The sequence below is a fragment of the Schistocerca americana genome, chromosome 8, assembly GCF_021461395.2.
Source record: "Schistocerca americana isolate TAMUIC-IGC-003095 chromosome 8, iqSchAmer2.1, whole genome shotgun sequence".
Lineage (NCBI taxonomy): Eukaryota > Metazoa > Arthropoda > Insecta > Orthoptera > Acrididae > Schistocerca > Schistocerca americana.
In genome coordinates, this window is record NC_060126.1 from 196178518 (window position 1) to 196199922 (window position 21405).

A 21405-nucleotide genomic window follows, 5' to 3' on the forward strand; every position below is an offset into this window, starting at 1 on the left:
GAGTATATCACTACAGGAAGGTGTAAACCTTCAAATTAAAAAACACCATATATTTTCTCTGCCCTTAAAAGTATAGTCCAGTATAGATTCATCAGTTAACAAATACAATATTAGTTTAGACTTTCCCAATTAAATGGTTAAATTTCTGGATAACAGCAATTTCGTTTCCTCAACAGATGGCAACAGGATCATCAATCTAGCTCACAACCGTAATCAGTGGCAGCAGATTAACATTACGATGGATGACATATGTTACGGCACATATGAGCAGAAGTAGATTACATCTACAACTACATTTCACACACTATCTTACGGCGGTTGGAAGGTTCTACGCATACCATAATCATCTGCCACCTTCTCTGTTCCACTCATGAATGCTGTGAGGGAAGAACAACTGTTGTTAAGCTTACACATGAGCTATAGTTTCTGTGATTTTTTGTTCATGCTCAAAACATAAGACATATGTAGAAGACATAATATGTTGCCCGACTACTTGGAACATAAGCACTAAGAATTTCAACAGCACACCTCTTAGATATGCACAAGGCCTCTTGTAGAAACTGCCACTAGACTTTGTTTAACACTTCCGCTGCACTCTAGCACTTATCGAATGTCCAACAAAATGCACCGCTCTTGAGCCACTTCTTTTGTGGATCAATAACAACTACTGAAGATTTTTCCAATGAATCTCAGCCTGGAATCTACTTTTCCTACAAATAGTTTTACATGGTCTTCCCTCTATTTCACTATTTTTGCACAATTACTAACATTTGGGATCAACTAACAGTCCCTGCAAACTTCCTATAGGCAATAGCACCACCTGCACAAAACCCCACAGAGCTTCCAATTGTTAGAGTTTGTGAATGTTGCTGCAATTTAGAAACTGTGGAGGCGCAAATATGGGATTGATTCATCTACAAGGTTAACATATGCACATTTCCCAGAAAAACTGGATGTTCACAGACCAATGTGTCATGTGCAGAAAGGTGATTTTGCATGGCCAGAAGTGATGAAACCTCAGATTTGGTGCTGCAATTGTTTCTGTGTTCACCACAAAAGTATTCCAGGCACATGAAAGAGGTTTAGAAGTCAGTAGTCTACGATGCATTCCAAAAAGAAGCAGGTTGCATTATTTTATTCCAAGGCTGATGAAACAGTTAAGTGACAATGACCCAAGCTACAATTCGGTGAATAAGGTCAGGGAATGATTACACATGAACCAGGATTTATGGACAGCAATGTTTGGTCAGATGAAGTGCAATTCAAACTTAATGGAATGGTCAGTTGGCATAATTGTGTAACTAGTCTGACAAAAAGACTGACAGTGCCTAGTGCATAAAAAATGGTTTGGTTTGTCTCTTGAGTGAGTCTTTGAGTAACACGTCAGTGTATGGAAAGCAGGGTCCAATCAAATTTCTTGCATGCTCTCCAGACCTCATCTCTCTCTTTTTTTCCCCTTATGAGCAATGTAAAAGAGGAAGCTTACCACCGCAAACAGCATCTGGACACATTTTGGGAGGAGATTCAGTTGGTGTGTGCAGAAATACCATTGGTAATTTTGATGCATGCTATGAAATCTGTCATAATTCATACTCAGAAATCCACCATGTGGAATATGTAGTTAACCATAAAATATACTTTTAGGTAAAAAATTAATTTCCTATGACAAACCCGAGGGTTTTGTTTATGGATGAAATGGACAGTTGTTTGGCCGGGTGAATGTCCAGCCATCCTATAAGCTGGATATTTGGCTGAATATTGCCATGATGCATGTAATGTTTAGGTCTGAGTGAGCACATGGAGATCATGAATGGATGCGTAGGCAGATTCAGGTAAATTTGGGCACCATTGTTCAAAGAAAAGTAAGTAAATGACACTGATTGATTGACTTTACTATTTGATTTTTTAAGAAATGTGATCACTGATTACTGCTCATTTCAAATTATCATTTAGGGTTAATACCAAAAATAATTTTTAATTTCAATATAAATTTTAAAAAATGTCATCTGTAAAGAAGAAATTTCCTGCCTAGGAATATTTTTGTATAAACGGTGACAATTTTTCTAACTTGTGTGGCATAGGTAGACTGTTCATTGCCACTTCCTCTGGTGGGTGCATCATACTATGTAGGGAAACGAGCACGCATTCCCATAAGTCTGCAATAGACCGAGTTCATGAAGTGAAAGAAGCACTAACAAGTTCAGGGGACAGCTAACTCAGCGGAGAAATACAAGAGTTCCAAATATGTAAGCACTCAAGACTGGGAAACAAACTGAGTCGAAAACACAGTCAACTTGGTTTTGCAATTATGTGATGCAAACAGCTACAAAGTACAGCAAGTAATTTGCCACGCCATGAGCCTCGACCACAGGCTCAGTGGAAAATAGTCTCCAATGGGTGGCAGTACATGACGTGCATATCTTGGCAGTGGCTCCCCTTATGACAGCGGCCCATAGCCACCGCTTGCAGCCATGTTACCTCTGACATTGTCACATCAGTGTTAAATTGGGAATCTAAGCCATTATCAGGTATAAAAATAAGAAGCCAGCAATTTGCTTGTTGTGTCAAGTTCAAATTTCTTGTGGCAGAGAAGAAAAAACAGCAGGAACACACCAAAGCCTTAGCTAGGGTTGCCATATGTTGCGGATTTCACCGACAGTCCATGATTTTATGCTCGAAGATGGGTGTCCTGGACGAAGAGGAAAATGTCCATGAAAAAAGTGGCTAGTAAGTAAAAAAACTTTTTTTAACACTAGTTTTGCCACTGGTGACCGATCAAGTGTTTCATAACTCCTGCAAACTTGACGATAGCCGTTGAAACCTGTGCTGATATTCCGTGTCACTTCAGAATCACTCTGCTATTTTCAGAACAGACTGTGGAAGCAGTGCAATAATTGATTCTTTGCGATTGTTTCAGTTTTCCACTGTTGGTTTACAACGTTTCTGCTGTAATACTCTTTGGTCGTGTAAAGTTAACATTCAGCAGTGCAAAGTGTACTTCTGGTGGTGTTATTGCACAGAATTTAAAATGTCAAAATGAAAAGTACATTTTTGAGAAGAATATATTGATGCATTTCCAAGTATTAAATGTGGAAATATGACTGGTTTAAAGCATAAAACGAAAGATATGTATCAATTGTAGCAGCATGATCGTGTACATGTTAATAATTTGTGTTCCGTGCTTTAATTAAAATGTTATTTAATGTCAATTGCAATTAATTTTCATCATCATTGACTACTACTTTATAGACACCATTAATGCTTGGATTAATTTTCCTTGTTAATCACAACTTCTTTGCTGACAGAATTACTGTTTGAATTATGGTTATTATGAAGATTTGGCTGATGTGCAGAAAGGTGAAAGGGCATTGTGTGATTCCAGGTTTCAGCCACATCTTCATAATTACCACTGTAAAGTAATGGTGAAGATTCAACTGAAATGCAAACCAATGGTCACTTGCACAACATATCGGTCCATGTTTCAACCACATCCTTATAATCACCGAATTTTGTCCTTGATTTTCGTCCTTGGATTATGGCAACCCTAGCCTTGGCTTGTCTTTTTCTTTTGTTTTGGATTGGTTTATTACACTGATTAACAAGGTCTATAGATAAAATGGCAAATATCATTAGTAGGTTCCTATTTATTGAAAACTTGGTTTAAATAAACTTGCCTGGGATGCACAGATATATTTGTGAAATATAGAAAACCATTTAAAGTAATAGAAAATATCTAACCTTTCCTTCTTCCAAGCAACTGATAAAGCTACAGCTGCTGGTGTGCCTACACTGTCTTTTACACATCCCCAGTACAAGTTTGTCTTCAATGTCAACAGGAAAGCAACTGACTATCTCACAGTCATCTGAAAGGAAAGAAACTAGTTTGGGATGTACACAACACAAAAACCAAGAGAGATCATAACCTAATACCAGGAATGATTGCACTTCATGATGAGCCATCATCTATTATAGAAAAGAACAGATTTACAAGATTCCTGGAATGGGCTTTATTCCGTTATGAAATGCCAAGCCATACTACATTTTCCAAAACATTGTTCCTTACATCTACGGCAGAAGTTATGAAAAAATCAAAAGAAATTTTTCAGTTGTTCTAGTAGGTTTTGTAGCTTCTGATATAGGGACTTGGTTCCATAATAATGTAATCATGAGTTTCACAGCTTGTTGGTCATCTCCTGATTTCTGGCTGGAACACAGAGTTCTTGCTTTTTTTAACACAAGTTTTGCCACTGGTGACCGATCAAGTGTTTCATAACTCCTGCAAACTTGACGATAGCCGTTGAAACCTGTGCTGATATTCCGTGTCACTTCAGAATCACTCTGCTATTTTCAGAACAGACTGTGGAAGCAGTGCAATAATTTATTCTTTGCGATTGTTTCAGTTTTCCACTGTTGGTTTACAACATTCTCAGACTGGAGAAAATATGGCAATAGGGCTTTATTACTATTGCAGATCACTAGGATATTGACCAAAGCAACATACATTTATTCATTGATTACTGTGGCTCGAACATGGTAAACAGTGTTTATGTGGCTGAGTATGATTCTGCTGCATGTACCAGTTGTTTGCTTCAGAGGGTTGTAACTGAGTCACTGATGGTCCAGCCTACACTAGTAGCAACAGTTACTACTTGTAGGCATTTCTTAACCCACTTCAGTCATTCAAGATCAGAAAAAAACTGTTGGCAATTCAAAAGACCTAAATTTATAAAAGCAGTTGGTGCAAGGTATCTGTGCAAGGTGGAATTCCACCTTTTATATGGTAAAGCACTTGTTAGAACAAAAACAGGCTATGTCACTCACTGTATAGTCACTAACTTCATGTCTTATCACTGGCTTCTGATGGAGCAGTGCATTCAATTATTGAAGCCCTTTGAAGAAATATAAGTTTCAGTCTCTCCTGTATACCTGAAGCAATATCACACATTGTGGCATATTTACATAAAGATGAGGCAGTATAGAGAATCCCTGATTTATCACACATAAGAGCCTCATTGAAAGCTGTAAAGTCATTTCAGTGTCTTAAATGAAGATCCAAAGTACTTGATTACAAACTTTCTAGATCCAAGCTATTTGGTTGTCACTGAAGCTGAAAGAACTTGTCAGAAGATCCTACTGGAATTTTTCAAGAACCTTCCACCAGCAGTACTTCATCCCCAATACCTGCTGAAGTAGATGAAACGAGACTGACTCAACTGAGACTTGCAAAGTTCACAATACATTTTGGGATTGCTTCAATGAAGTCGTAAATGAAAAAAATTATTTAAAGACGGTTCAAATCAATCACAGTAACCACCTTCATACGGTAGTCAGCTAAAGTGACACAGTACCTGAATTTAACAAAGTTTGCCAGAATTTGTCTTTCAGCACCTTGCAGCAGTTTATATAGTTAAAAGCATTTCTCTGAAGCTGGCCTTGTTCATGAAGACAAGCATAAATCACTTATTACCTCTTAATGCTAAAAAATCTGTGTTCATCCACCACAATCTGTCCCTAGTTCAGTACGAGTACTAATTTAATTTTTGTTAAAATGAATAATAAACAATGTTTTGATTTGAAGATATTGTGGTTTTCTTTGTGTAGAGTATCTTACATGTGAATTAATAAACTAGATTTTTTTTCTAATTGATGTAATTTACTGAAAATCCAGTATCCTCTGGATATTTACCTATTATTCAGTACCTGGTTGGATTACCAGATAGTTCCTGCATATCCATTTTATATCTAGTTTTGGCATACTGTGTTGAAGTGGTTTGTATGGTGAAGTAAATGAACAGCTTATTTAAACTTTTTATGTGTAAGAGCTTTCTGTTGTTTTCTCCTCACGCACCAGTTAAGCATTAGAACACATGCATGCAAATTAGATGTGTATTAAGACACAACATTGGAAACTTCACACCATGTACATAATTAATCAAATTTATTTCTTCTTTTTAGATCATTTATGCCTGCTTCAGTGTTGCAAAAACTGTGAGCTTAGGATACAAAAATGAGTAGCTTTTTATTTATTCCTCCCTGAGACTTGAACAAAGCCACCAGAAAAGGACAATTAAGGGACAAGGCAACAAGCACACTGGTATCACAATGCATCAGTGTGTTCAAGATGTGTGTCCCCTGCAGCACTGTGCCAGTATTAGAATTTGACAGTGGCTGAAAAGATATCATCCACTGACACTAATTAATATGTAACAACCAATTCTACTACCAACACATGAAGATTATAATTTGATTATTATAATAAATGACAAGAAATATTAATTACAAACTGTTAAACATTTTCCATGCATAAATGAAACCCAACTGTTAATTTACTTTCTTTTGTCTTGCAAACTCATAAAATATTGTTCTCAAAATGTACACTAACCTTTGACAATGCACCTGTCTGGCGGCTAAGGTGGAATGAAAGGTCAAGACGATGTAGATGAAGGAATACATTGCGTGCCAATTTGCGTATTGAATGCTGGGCCACTTTTGCAAAGACAGCATTACGCAATTCACTGAATCCAGCTGCTCCTGCCCTTGCAATACCATCTGAAACAATTAGTGCATTTGCAACACTTTAAAAGTGTAAAGAGAAGGTTCAATCACAAAACTGAAAAAGCTAAAGTGCTTAATACACATAATAAAAAATATTGAAATTTCCAATCAGTTCCACGAAGTTAAACATAAAAAATATGATACTTTAGTTTTGAAGTGACTTCCCAATAGCAAATTAAATATTCACTGGCAGAAAACGAAACACTAACTAATACAAAAGTCCTCACAGAAGAAAAAGGTACAACAAACACCACCTGTGATGGAAACAAAATACATATATCAAAACCTCTCCCAAAAAGGAAAAAACTACTTCTCTTAATGGCTGAAACTCTCCATAAAAACTGAATTTTTGTAAGTGTAGGGAATCTGAAAGTAGAGTTGAAGGATAAGGGAGGTAACAGCTCAAGAAAGGCAGCAGTCAATTACCATATATTAACTGCAACCACATGTATAAAGTTTACTCACTCGCATTGCATGATATACTCCAACCAAATGAACAGTGGGCCTGGAAGGACAATGCTGTATTTGAGAACTATTTTAAGTCCTCTAGGTACAGCACATCTTTGATCGTTATTGATTTGTGTTTGCATTAAATGGAGTGGCATAAATCTTCAGACACTGGACTTCTATGTTGGGTTCAAATCTTTATCATAGTGCATAGGTTTAGCTTCACTAAATCATTTCAGACAAATGCTGGGGCCACTGCCTCTAAAAGTTCACAGTTATTTTGCCTATCCTTGACCATCTCAGCCATGACATAAAATTCTAATATATTCTAAACATTATTCCTTTTTTTAATTTCTTCTGAGATAAAAATGATAACACTGTCAAACAGTACTTTATGCTTGGTACTGCATATTCATACAAAAAAAAGAGTTAACAGCAAAGGAATGTCAACATTGCATAATCTTAATGAGAATATGCTATTCATTCCAAGACAAATTGCCTAATTTATGAACATTTTCCTGCTCAACCATCATTATGGATTTCAGTGAAATTTTGTGAGAATATTCGCCCTTGTCCCCAATTAACAAAGGTAAAGTTGAATATTCGTCGAAGTAATACTGGCAGATATATATAGTCACTTATTTGACTTCATACATGACAGTGTGGAGCAAGATTGAATTTCTGGCAAATGAGCTGTTATATCTTGGGCAATATTTTGTTGGCCATCTTTTTCAACTTTGTGTGTTCTCTTAAGAATAATAATGGAAGGGATTTTGTGAGCAATATTCAGCCCAAAAATTTGAGGTAAAATCGCCCGAAAAAAAATAAACATCCAAAAAAATATTGACATTTGGGTTCATATATCTCAGTGACTAAAGGTATGACAAATGTGAAACTTAGCTTGTGAGAATGTAACAACATAAAGTTCAAAAATATAGTTTCATTTATGTACCACCTTCCAATACTGAATAAAGTAAGTGAAAAGTTGAAGATTTCGTAAAAAAGGCAAAAAATGTGGTATCTTCGCCCAGATTTTACAAAAATACTGTGTTCTATGAAACTCTCCAAACTTATCTCATTAGAAAGACCATGATTTGAACCACAAACTTGAGCCGCAAAACAAAGTGTATTCGATTATCTAATGCAGACTAACTGTGTTACATAGTTTGAATAAAATTTGGGCATGAAAATAGTAGCACAAAAAAGATTTAAATTTCAAATTCTTATATCTCGTAGGATAAATGCATGCTAAATGTGGAACTTAATATGCAATAAGTCAGCAGCACAAGGATATGGAATACAAAATTTCATTCACCTACTATTTTCCAATAATCTACAAATTAGTCAAAAAGATGTTGAGTTTTTGGAAAAGCTGAAAATAGGGTAGATTTCACACTTCTTTTACAAATAACATTTGCTATTAAAGCTTCAAAACCAGTCTCGTTCGAAACAATGTGTTTTAAGCCCCCTCCCCAGAACAGTGTGTTTAATTTCCAACGAAGGCTACAGATGCTACATAAACTGAATAAAACTAGCCACAAAAAATGGGCTGCGAATATAGTTTTAACTTTGGCTTCTTGTACCTTGTTGGTTAAACACATGATAAACATGAAAATTTTGATGACGTCAACAACAGCTAAGAAACAAAGTTTTCCTATATAAAGTATCGTTCACCCCACTTTTAAATTTTTACACAATCCATTCAAAATTGATTTTTTTATTACAAAAATAGATCAAAATCAATTTGCTTTTAAAAAATCTGGTCTCCATTACTGATCTCAAACTAATCATTGCTGGAAGTATTCAGAAAATCACATTCAATTTTCCAATTGCACTAACAATGCCTGAAAATGATGGGTAAATTTGAGGGAAAGTACCATTGCAAAAGCTTACATTGCAGCAACATGTTTCTCCTGTTTCACTGCATGTGGTTTTTATTTTTAAATTGACAAGTAATAATTCATTATATTGCATTGGTCACTTCTCTATTCAAGGACAAGAACCAGCAATCCCATCACCATAGGGGTCACATCTGATATCTGTGCAATACCAGCCATGGGCGAGTTTCTTCATCCAGGTTTGTTTTGTAACTTGGTTTCTTAATTTAGGTTCCAAAGCATTGTAGTGATAATATCTGATTCTCAAATCTGTAGGAGAATCTCACATGGCAGCATGGAAATGGTAATACCAATTTTTATTTTAAGCCTCTCAACATCGCAGTTTACACTTTTCAAACTTTTTCTGGAAATTGATACTATCAGCCAGATGTTGATATTAAATGGACATGGACTGTGGTGATGAGGCATTGTTCTGATACCCAACAAGCATCTTGGCTTTTGGGCCAATGAAATAAATGGGCCTCACCTTGATTGATTGATTCATTGACGGGCAGGGGGGGGGGGGGGGGGGGGACTAAAGGGCAAAGTCATTAGTCCCGCAGTTCCAAAGTTACAGGGGGAAGAGAGAGGGTATGCTAAAAGTGGATGGATCCACTCAGAGGGGTCAAACTATAAAACGAGAAAGTTTTAACACACACAACAGAAGACATGCAAGGGTAGAATAAATCTAAAAACTGGAAAAAGAGAGGGATAAAAGAGTGGTCTTTGCAGGGGGGAGTGGTCATGTGGCCCCGACCAAGAAAACAAAGAGAGGCCCCAACCACAACCGCCTTGCCCCTACTCCAGGAGTAAAGCAAAACCTCGTATCTGAAAATAAAAATCACTTTCATGGAGGAAACTGAGGACCAGTTCAACTACCCGTGAATTGTCTGCTAATGTTAAAGCTGAGGAATCTGGAAGACCATACTTAGTACAAAGGGCCAAAAGAAGGTGACATTCCACCAATATATGGGACCCCATCAGTCTGGCTCCACAGCCACATTGTGGAGGTGGCTCATGACGCAAGAGAGAACAATGGGTGTGCCTCGTATAATCAATGCGTAGACAGCTTAAGACAATGGACTCCTTCCGAGAGGAGTGGAAAGAAGAGTGCCAAACTGCAGTAGTCTCCTTGATTGTGCGTGGTTTACTACTGACAACAGTAGCGCACCAGATGTCATTCCACTTTTGGGCAAAGAAAAATTTGATGATCTGCATATCTGCAGAGCTGGAACCATGAAAGGGAATGGTCAGTATCTGCTTCTCTAGCCAAACAGTCAGCTAGTTCATTCCATGGGTTGCCCATATGACTCGAGACCCAGAGAAAGACAACTGAGCAGGCAGCACGGCCAAGAGCAGAGAGGAGGTCATGGATAGCGGAGACCAAAGCGTGACAAGAGTAGCATCAGTCTATAGCCTGCAGACTGTTCATCGAGTCAGTACACATTAAAACACTTTGGAGTGAGGCCTGAATAACAATATGGAGAACCCTGTTAATGGCCAGCAGCTCTGCGACATGATCTCAGTAATAAATGGTGTTCTAAGGCAGTAGGAGATGTGAAAGCACATCCCACTCATCTATCGTCTTGGAACCATCAGAAGACAGTAGCACCCTGGAACTCCGCAAGGATGGAATGTACAAGATGCTGGAAGACCATAGAGGCAACACAGACCTTAGGACTCTTAACAGGTCGGTCCTAATCCATGGTCTAGGCACCATCCAAGGCAGCGGTGTGGGCGAAATACATAGGGCACATTCCAGTGAGTAGAGATTGAGATCCTGGCAGAGGTAAATGGGACACATGCCATCCAGCAACCCCACACTGGGGCAGGTATCAGGAGGGAGACATTCCTCATTTGCAAAGAAGACAGGGTACAAGGGATGGTCAGGGAATCGTTGAATGGGTTTTTTTTTTTTTTTTGTCATCAGTCTACTGACTGGTTTGACGCGGCCCGCCACGAATTCCTTTCCTGTGCTAACCTCTTCATCTCAGAGCAGCACTTGCAACCTACGTCCTCAATTATTTGCTTGACGTATTCCAATCTCTGTCTTCCTCTACAATTTTTGCCCTCTACAGCTCCCTCTAGTACCATGGAAGTCATTCCCTCATGTCTTAGCAGATGTCCTATCATCCTGTCCCTTCTCCTTATCAGTGTTTTCCACATATTCCTTTCCTCTCCGATTCTGCGTAGAACCTCCTCATTCCTTACCTTATCAGTCCACCTAATTTTCAACATTCGTCTATAGCACCACATCTCAAATGCTTCGATTCTCTTCTGTTCCGGTTTTCCCACAGTCCATGTTTCACTACCATACAATGCTGTACTCCAGACGTACATCCTCAGAAATGGTAACTGCATAAGAAACCAGGAGTTGACTCTGTCGTACTTATAAGAGGGCAAATCCCCACTTCTGCGAGGAGATTGTCAACAGGACTAGAGCAAAAGGCACCAATAGCCAGATGCACCACCCAATGCTGAACAGGGTAAAGTATTTTCAGAGTGGAAGGAGCTGCTGAGCCATAAACCCGACTACAATAATCTAATCTGGACAAAAAAAAGCACAGTAAAGATGGAGAAGAGTATCACAATCTGCACACCAATATGTGTAGGGCAGGAGGCGGAGAGCGTTAGGCTTCCGCATGCATGTGATCTTCAGGTGGCAAATATGGGGCAGCCAGGTCAGCTTTTTATCAAATATAAGGCACAAGAAATAGGACTGTGCTACAACATCTAGGCGCTGGTCACCTAAATAAAGTTCTGGATTGGGGTGTCCTGTGGGTCGATGGCAGAAATGCATAACCCACATTTTGGAGGGAGAAAACTGGAAGCCATGAAAGAGGTCCCATGCAGAGGCCTGTCAGACAGCACCTTAAAGTCAGTGCTCAGCAGATGGTATTAAGTGGGAGCTGAAACAGACACAAAAATCATCGACGTTCAATGCTTGGGTAACCATAGGCCAATTGATGGCTATGAGGAACAATGTGACACTTAACACAGAACCCTGTGGGATACCGTTCTCCTGAATCCAAAGGGTGCTGAGTGAAGTGACAACTCGAACCCAGAATAGCCAGTGGGATAAAAAATCGTGGATAAAAATCAGAAGGGGTCCCCAATCATGGAGGGTAACTAAAATGTGATGGTGCCAAGTAATGTTGTATGCCTCATGTAGGTCAAAGGACCACAACAATGTGCCAGCACTGAGTAAAAGTCTGTTGGATTGCTGTTTCCAACCTGAATAAATGGCCATTTGGAGATCGCCCTTCCCGGAAGCCACACTGGTACGGGGACAAAACGCCCAGAGATTCTAGGACACAACATAACTGCAAGCTAACCATCCTCTTGAGCAGTTTACAAAGTATGTTGGTCACACTAATCAGGCAGTAGCTGCAGAGAGACGTTGGGTTTTTTCCCGGCCTTAAGGAAGGGGATAAGTATATTGTCACACCACTGCAAGGGGAAGGTAACCCTGAGCCAAATGTGGTTGAAGACCCTGAGTAGATGTTGCCTCTGGGTAACTTCCAAACGTTAGATCATTTGGTTGTGGATGGAATTCAGGCCTGGGGCCGTGTCATGTGAAGAGGTAAGAACCTGGAAGGACTCTCATTTAGTGAAGGGTTCATTATAGGATTCAGCTTGGTGGCGGTAGAAACAGAAGTGGGTCTGTTCAACTCAGCATTTCTGCTGGAGAAAGGTAGCAGGATAGGAAGAGGAGACCAATGCTGTTGCAAGGTGTTCTGTACAGACCAACGGATCAGTACACAGAGCACCCTGGAGGATAAGACTCTGGGCAGTTGATTGTTGCTGGTGGGCTAGAAGGCTACAAAGCTTGGACCAAACATGTGATGAGGCATATATCCCCAGGCAGGAAACATGGTGCTCCCCGCAATCCTTAGCATGGACACACTTAAAAGAGATAATGCTGGTCTATGGATGGTGCTGTTTAAATCTCTGCAGTGCCCATCAACAGTCCTGGATAACGGCTGCTACATCCTTGGTCCACCACGGTACCAGTCAATGATGAGGACAGCAGCATGAAGAATAGTGGCAGACACACCCTGCATTACCACATCAATGCAATTCGAGAGAGAACTGTAAGTGCACAGCAGACATATATAAAGGTCAATTAGACCTACGAAATGCCCAAAATAGGGTCTTGTCCGCCTGGCGGAGGCAGGGGAACAATAGAATCACTGGGAAGTGATCACTCTCACGAACATCACCACTGGGTGACCAATGTAGGGAAGTGAGATCAATAGCAATAAAGGTGCCATTAGCAGCACTGAAGTGGGTAGGGGAACTGTCATTTAGGAGAGACAAATCAAAGTCCGTAATAAGTTGGTCAATTAACAGGCTCCTACCTGTCGAAGTGGCACTCCCCCACAGGGGGTGGTGTGCAATGAAGTCCCCAAGAAGGAGATACAGCGGCAGGAGTTGCTGTAAAGGTACACAGTTCAACGTAAGCAAGTGTCCTACCAGGAGGGAGGTAGACATTGCAAACACTGATTGCTGGGGTCGTTTGCACTCTAACTACTATTGCTTCCAAGTTGGTACAATGGTGGATCCAGCCACTGATGACATCGGTGTGCACCAAGGTGCAGGGCCCCCCCAGATGCTATCCCAAGGCCAGCACGATTCTGACAGAATGCCCAAAACAACAAAACGTAGGAGAGAGGTCATCATGGAAGTGCATTTCTTGAAGAGCAAGACAGAACGCAAAATAAGAGGAAACAACATGTTGTATTTCCGGTAGTGGTAGTAGGCTTCCAGCCTGAGACACACAAGGGGAAGGGGTCCGGTGGGGGGGAATGGAGTGGCACTGGGAGGGGCGGGTGTGGAAACTGCAGGAGACAGGGAGACGAGATGGGGCTGGGGTAAGGACAAGGTAGTAGGGGGAAAGAATGTATCAGAGGCAAAAGTTGAAGAAAGTGAGACTGGATGGAGTCAGTCTATTTCTGGCAAGCCTCAGCATAAGATAGGCAATCCAGGGACTTGTTCTCTTGGATCTTCTTTTCTCCCTTGTAAGCTGGGCAATCGGGTAAGTGAGGAGAGTGGCGGTCATGACAATTTGCACACACAGGTGGCAGAACACAAATGCTTCCCTCATGGAGTGGGTGTCCACAGTCGTCAAACAGAGGCTCCACCATACAGCGGGAGAACATATACCCAAAATGCAAGCACCAAAAGTGCTTAAAAACACAGTGATTTGAATTAGATCAGTTTCAAAGCTTTTACAGGAAACTGTATTTGTGAAAGAAGTGTCGAATTTACCCTATTTTCACCTTTTTCCGAAAATAAACACATTTTCGACAAATTTGTAGATGATTGTAAAATATTAGGTGAATGAAATTTTGTATTTCAATTCCTTGTACTACCGACAAGTTGTGTATCAAGTTTCATATTCAGTATGCATTTATTCTAAGAGATAGGAATCTGAAGTTTACATCTTCTTGTGGCGCGATTTTCACACCCAATTGTGATTCAAATTATCTAACATTGTTAGCCTGTAATGGACAATCATACACAATTTTTTGGCAGTTAAAATCATGGTCACTCTAATGAGCCCAGTTTGGAAAGTTTCATATAGCACTGGTTTTTATTTTGCAAAATCAGGTTAAAAATACTGCATTTTTCATCCTATAACAAAATCATCAAATTTTCATTTCATTCATTCAGTTTTGGAAAGTGTTATACAAACGAAACTTTATATTTGAGAACCTTGTGTGGTTAGGTTACTACATGCCTAGTTTCACATTTTTCATACCTTTATTCTCTGAAATATAAGACTCCAAATTCTGAAATTTTTCGTGCATCAATTTTTTCTGGTGATTTTGTACAAAATTTTCAGGCTGAATATGGTTTGCAAAATTCTTTTCATTATTATTCTGAAGAGAACAAATGATGTCGTACAAGATGGCCAAATTGCATATCTTTCAACAAAATATTGCCCAAGTTATAACAGCTCAAAGTCATAAAAAACTCATGCTTGCTCTGTGCAAAGTCACGCAATGAGTCAAACAAGTGACTATATTTCTACCAGCATTGCTTCAACAAACGTTAAACTTTTATTGTTCATTGAGGATCTGTGAAAATTTTCACACAAAATTTCAACGAAATTTGTGATGGCCAAGCAGCAGGGAGGCCTAGGTGAGATGACATGGAATGACCCATGAATGAGCTAGACTGGCCTGTGTTTTTGTTTTTGGAAAACACTGAAAAATTTAAACTTTTATGATGCTGTGACATTCCTGGTCATTTCATTCTTTTGACAGAATGGTTTTCCAGTTACCAACACGATGTGTTCTGTTATGGAACAATATCCTGTCTACTAAAAAACATTCATATGATGTAGAAAGTGAAGTTTTACATACTGCCAAGAAAAGCAGAAAGATAACCCTACTGGAAATCAACAAACACTTGACACAGAATGTCAGCCTAATATTAAATGACCAGACTCAACTTCCATCTACCATTTTTTAAAATAAGTTTTCATTACAAATTCTAGATTCAAACTGTAAATTCATCTTATTTCTCATCATTGTTAACTGTATCTCTGCATAGAAACTTTGTTTACCCTTTTTTGGTTAATCTAATTACTTCTACGTGAAAAAAAACTGTCATGTTTACATAGGAAAACACTGTCATTTTTGTATCTTCTGTACAAATATCTGTGCAATTCACACATCATGTTTATCTTTGTTTGTGACAGTCAGTTGTCACCTGAAGATGGCATGTGAAGTCAAAAGCTGATTAATGAGCAAATAAATATAATTTTGTGGGACATTAGGAACTTTTTCCTTTTTTCATATTATCATGTTCTGCCAAATATCGAAGGAAAATTCAGTTAATGTCAAACATTTTCATTTAGAGCAGCTATCCCTCAGGGCAAGGGTCAGTTTTTAGGTACAGGAGAATCCTCAAATGCCGTCATTCAAGGGGCTGCTTCTTAGCCAAATCTACTTTCAACTGTAATAAACCAATGCACATAAATTTCCTGAGCAACTGGAAGGAAGACAGGTAGGTTGGAGTTTAATTATCATTGTCATTTAGATCATTACAGATGTAGCATTAACTCAGTTGGACAAATGTGAAGAAGAAAATAAGATGAGCCCTTGTTGAAGAAACAATGTCAGAAATTAACTGACAGCTTTTGAGGGAACGACAGAATACCTGAATCAAAATGAGCATACGAAGATTTGACCTCTGCACCTCCAAAATAAGAGTCCACCATCTTCCTACAAAACCAATTCACTTCATCTGCTGCAACTGAATACTAAATAAAATGTGACAATGATAGCTTCTCTACCTCTTATTTCAGTTGTACATTGATGAAACTTGAAACAATATACTGGACACTGCTATAATGCCTTAAATGTATGACAAGGACTAGGATTCAAAGCTTGATAAAATTTCAGTGGACACTTTTATAAAGACTATATGATTTTCCTTCCTCTGAATATCTTGGTTAACAAGATGTGGTGTTTATTCCCTATAATGCCATGTGATCAAGATCATTTCCATGAAGTGATCATATAATAAGAATAATCTATCATGTCTCAGGCAAGGCACAGCCTGAATCATGCCACAGTGTTTGCACTGTTGATCTATGAAATAATATGTTTATGCAGTGTTGAAAATTTGGCTGGGATACATACATAACCCAACATAAAATTTAATGGCCAAATGATGAAATTCATTTAAGATCCATAAGATGTTATCATCCTGTAGTAATTTTCAGGTGGAATAATAAATGAAACACCACTGATAGCACAAAAAGTGCTTTGGGTAAGGCAAAACTGAACAGCACACAAGGTGAAATCCTTATCCAGTTTTTCTTTCCAAGATCAGAAAGAAACAAGAGCTGCAGAATCAAAAAGATGGTTAAGTGTTAACTTTCCACTGGTATACAATTATCAGAATGAGCACTATGCTTGGCTGGGCTTAACTCACTGAGCAAGCTGGGTTTCATACCGGATTTAGTACAGTTGACCACATCCTCTACATAAGAAATTAGTAGAAAAAATGAGTACCATTACCTCTTTGCCTTGCCTTTATAGATTTTGAAAAGGCATTTGATTACATAAGTGACCTAGCTGTATTTGAGGCTCTAACAGAAAAAGAAGTCTAACAGGGTTGTACTAAAATTTTATATAACCTATACAAAACCTCCATAATGTTTGTGAATGTCACTAAAGGAACTGATGAATATCACACTGAAAAGGGCCTATGATCTGCTGATGATACTGTTCTATTTGAAAATAATATAGAAGAAGAAGCTGGTTTGCTCTGAAGTCTATCTAAAATGATGACCGGATAAAACGAGCAATCGTCATGAATAAATGGACGTCGGAGAAAAATGTACGCATTGTAAGTACAAAATTACAATGGGTTGAGGATACATCTGCCTGGGTCAAGTTCTAAATATGAAGAGAGACTTCACACCACAAATATTTTGATATATTAAGTTGGCTGGCAGGCTTACAGAAGATGCTCTTCAGTTTTAAAGTCCAAGATGTCAGCCGAGATAAAGACAATAGTTTCTGACCAATGTATATTACCAGTCATAACATGTGCCTGTAAGAGAGGGACGTTAAGCAAGTTCATTGTCAGGAAACTCATAGTAGCTCAAAGAGAAACGGAAGGCTCAATTTTGGTTTACACAAACAAAGATAAAAAGAAAGCAGTAGATACACAACATGTAAGAAATATGTCAGCGACATGATGGAAAGAGTAAGCACCTGGAAGTGTTAGCAAGCTGGTCACACCACTTTAAGAAAGGATGGCAGATGGTCAAAACAAACACTACACTGGTGCTTGATTCAGCAAAAAGAGGCAGAGGAAGACCATTGGACAGATGGGACAGACTTACGAAAGACGGCTGGATACAAATGGCAATGGGAAACTGAATTTGCACAAATGAGAGAACATGCTGGGATGCTACACTGTGTGCCGACCCATACGCCACATCAAATGACTGGTTTGGCTGATGATTATGGACGATAATGAACCACATTCAAGACATTTGAAAATTAAATATGATTCCACTTTTTGATACTCACATCCAATGAGGAGAGCAGTGACATACGTGAGGACGGTACTCTCCGCTGATGCAAGAGTCAGCGCAGGCTCAGCAGCTGTGGCATTCAGTTCATCCACAGCCCACTTGAATGTGAAGGGAACAAATACATTGAGCAGCTTGGCACCAGCTAGTAGGCCCAATGCTACAAGCACTCGCTTGCGAATAGCAGCATCCTCCTACAGGTAGAAGACACCTACATTTAGACTAACATACTTTTTATTGGAACAGTACACAAAAAAATAAACCACATAATTTAGAACTATAAATACATACAATAAAAAGTAAGAAAAAAAATTATCTAATGCTTCCTTTGAAAAGTTAATAAACACGAATTTCATAATCTTGAATACACATTTGATCACACATTCGTACACTACTTACACAATGTCACACATTGTTTCACATTTCTTACGTATCACCATTTAAGGCTTCAATCTAGCATCATCTTTGCTACATCTCTCTACACTAATCTATCATAGTTAGTGTCTTCATTTCTGAATAACTACTACATCCCACATCCACTTAAAACTGTTTACTGTATTCACATCACCAACTCCCTCTACAATTTTTGCACCCTACACTTCTCTCCATTATCAAATTATCTGTTAGTTGATGCCACATGATGTGTCCTATAAAAACCTATCCCTTCTTTTACTCAAGTCTGGCCATAAAGTTGTATTATCCACACTTTGTGTAAGTACCTCCCCATTAGTATTCAGATCTACTCATCTAACCTTGGCAACCACTGAAGCTATTATAGGAACACACAGCAAGCAAAGACCTCAAAGCAGGAGGAGAAATGCCAATATTTGGAGAAATGGATGGTTCCAAAAGAAGAGCTCCCTCAGAAGTGGACAACACAGAGGCCTCTCAACGGATTACAATGTCTTACTATGAGATACTAGGCCAACTATCACAATTGGTGTCTTCTTGAGGAGTCAGTTTTGGAAATATGGTGCTGTGCAGACTAACAACCATGTACTACAGTGTTGTCCCTTTCCAGTCACATGCACCACGAGACACCCGATGAGGGTAACACCGAATGCATTAGGTGTGGCCAATTTCTGGTCAACCGATGTATAAACTAATGTCAATGATCGGTCTCCTTTTGTTCATTATATACTTTGGACTTCTGACATGATAATAAATATATAAATCTACTGCTTTTTCTGTAACCCAATGTTTCAAAACCTTCTATTACCTCCTGGTTTGTACTGTCTATAATCCATGTTTCACTTGCAGATAAACATGTTCTCCAAACAAATATTTCAGAGAAAGTAACAACTCATAATGTTACTGTATTTCTACTTTTGGGAAAAGCTTTTTTTGCTAATGTCAGACCCTTCTACTTTTGTCAACAATGGCTATTTTCAAGCCCATATACGAAAAACCATTACAACTCTTTGTACCTTTTTACCTAAGTAATTCCCTGAACACCATTCAACTTAATGTGACTGCAGTATATCATCCTAATTTTTATTGTAATTATACTTGACTTAATCACTTTACAAGACACTGTCTATTCTGACCAACAGAGCTTCCCAATTCTTTGCCATTTCCGACAATTACAACGTTTTCGACAAAAAGAGTTTTTATTTCTTCGGCTACTTGGTTTTGTAATTGCTTGCTGTGTAGATAGTTTGAGTAACATGAGGGATAGGTTACCTCTCAATACCTTCTTAAATACTGCCTCTCTCATTTCATGTGACTTGTATAAATGCTGACTGGTTACAACAAATGTAAATGCAGATTAGCCTATTTTCAATCTAAGATAAACTGTAGGACCAGTATTGTCTCACATGTTCCTGTAATTCTATGGAGGCCACACTAATCTTCCCTTGGGCTGGCTTATACCTTGTAGAGCTAGCTTACAATAAAATACTGACTCATTTAACTAAGTAAAACTTATTAACTGCCAGTCAGCGTGATACCACTACAGGATTCTCCTCTGAGAATCGAATCCAATACAATACAATACAATATGTCACAAATAAAATGCTGGCAGTGCTAAACAAGAAAAAATATCATGGCTCTGTAAACTTCCTTGGCATAGTAACTGATGATATTCATATCGGGTCTCCAGCCAGAACATATCATCATCCGGACACAAAATTTCATCTTCAGGTGAGTAAGCCGCTGCACTAACTCATGCAAATTCAAATCAAACTGCAGCAGTGGCTACTTTATGCACTGCCTGCAGATCCACTGCGCATGCGCGAACGCTACTACCCTAGATCTAGCACAAAGCCTGACAGCGCACCAGTGGTGAAAACTCTGGAACTATAAATCGATATCATACACTGTTGACACCTTTTGATGACCGAAACAAAGACCATTGTTTTTTGAAGAAAAGTTCATTATCTGACAAGTCCTTAAAAAACTTTGACCTGGTGCTGCAGTCCCACCGAGACTATACAGCTTGCCTAAGGTACACAAGCAAGGGGTTCCTCTTCAGCCTATTATTCGCAATTTGGGTGCTCCTAATCACAACTTGAACAAATATTTAGCATCCATTCTCAGTCCCCATGTCAGAATATGTGAACATCGTACTTCTAATTCTCTGGTTTTTACTCACTGTTTGAAATCTGTGTCTCAGACCCAAGGATTTGATCATTAGTTTTGATGTGTCACTTTTTACCAGAGTTCCTCTTCAAAGATCCTTTGCAGTAAATTGGATGAAGAAAAAACTAAGCTTTGTTACCAAGCACTGACACAATTTATTTTTTATTTAACGACAAATACTTTGAACAAACTGGCTGAGTGGCTACGAGGAGTCCATTATTGCCCATAGTTGCCAATTTGTTTATGGAAGATTTTGAGGACACGGCACTGAAGACAGTGTTCTTAAAACCAACATGTTTTTAGAGATACGTCAACAATACCTTAATGGTATGGCCGCATAGGTGGAATGCTCTGGATCATACCGAGATCATTTTAATTGTCTGCCTCCCGATATTAAGTTCTCAATGGAAGTTGAAAAGGATGGAAGTCTTTCTCTACTGAAGGAATGATGGGACATTAGGACACAGTTTATCGTTAAGTCCACACATACAGACCAATACCTTTATGCATCAAGTTGTCATTCACTGTACAAACATAAAGACGTCCTATGTATATTGCTAAAAAGAGTTTATGCCATCTCAGATGCAGATAGTTTGACACAAGAACTGGATCATCTACAAACAGTGTTCAAGCAGAATAGTTATAACAACAGTCAGATCTGCCGTGCTCTACAGACTGGACCCTCACGGGAACCAACAGAAGACACAAGCAAATCGGTGGCGTTCCTACCTTTCGTGAGAACCTTATCTTCAAAAATAGTAAGAATTTTAGAAAGATTTGATACCAAAAGTGTATTCTATCTGCCAGCTAAGACCAGAGCACTGCTTGGTACAGTGGAGGATGATTTGGGTTTGAAGAAGACCGGTAGCACAAAATTCCCTGCCA

General features: G+C 38.8%; 1 protein-coding gene across 2 annotated transcripts in view; it reads right to left on the reverse strand.

The window, feature by feature from the left end:
* The window catches only part of LOC124544621 (iron-sulfur clusters transporter ABCB7, mitochondrial), a 71948-nt gene that overhangs the window by 28391 nt on the left and 22152 nt on the right, over positions 1-21405 (reverse strand). For both annotated transcript variants that reach the window (XM_047123221.1, XM_047123222.1), the window contains exons 3-4: positions 17939-18134; positions 6383-6549 (exon numbers count right to left, since the gene is read on the reverse strand). In XM_047123221.1, the coding sequence (XP_046979177.1) occupies positions 6383-6549; positions 17939-18134 (363 nt within the window). The remainder of the gene's footprint in view (positions 1-6382; positions 6550-17938; positions 18135-21405) is intronic.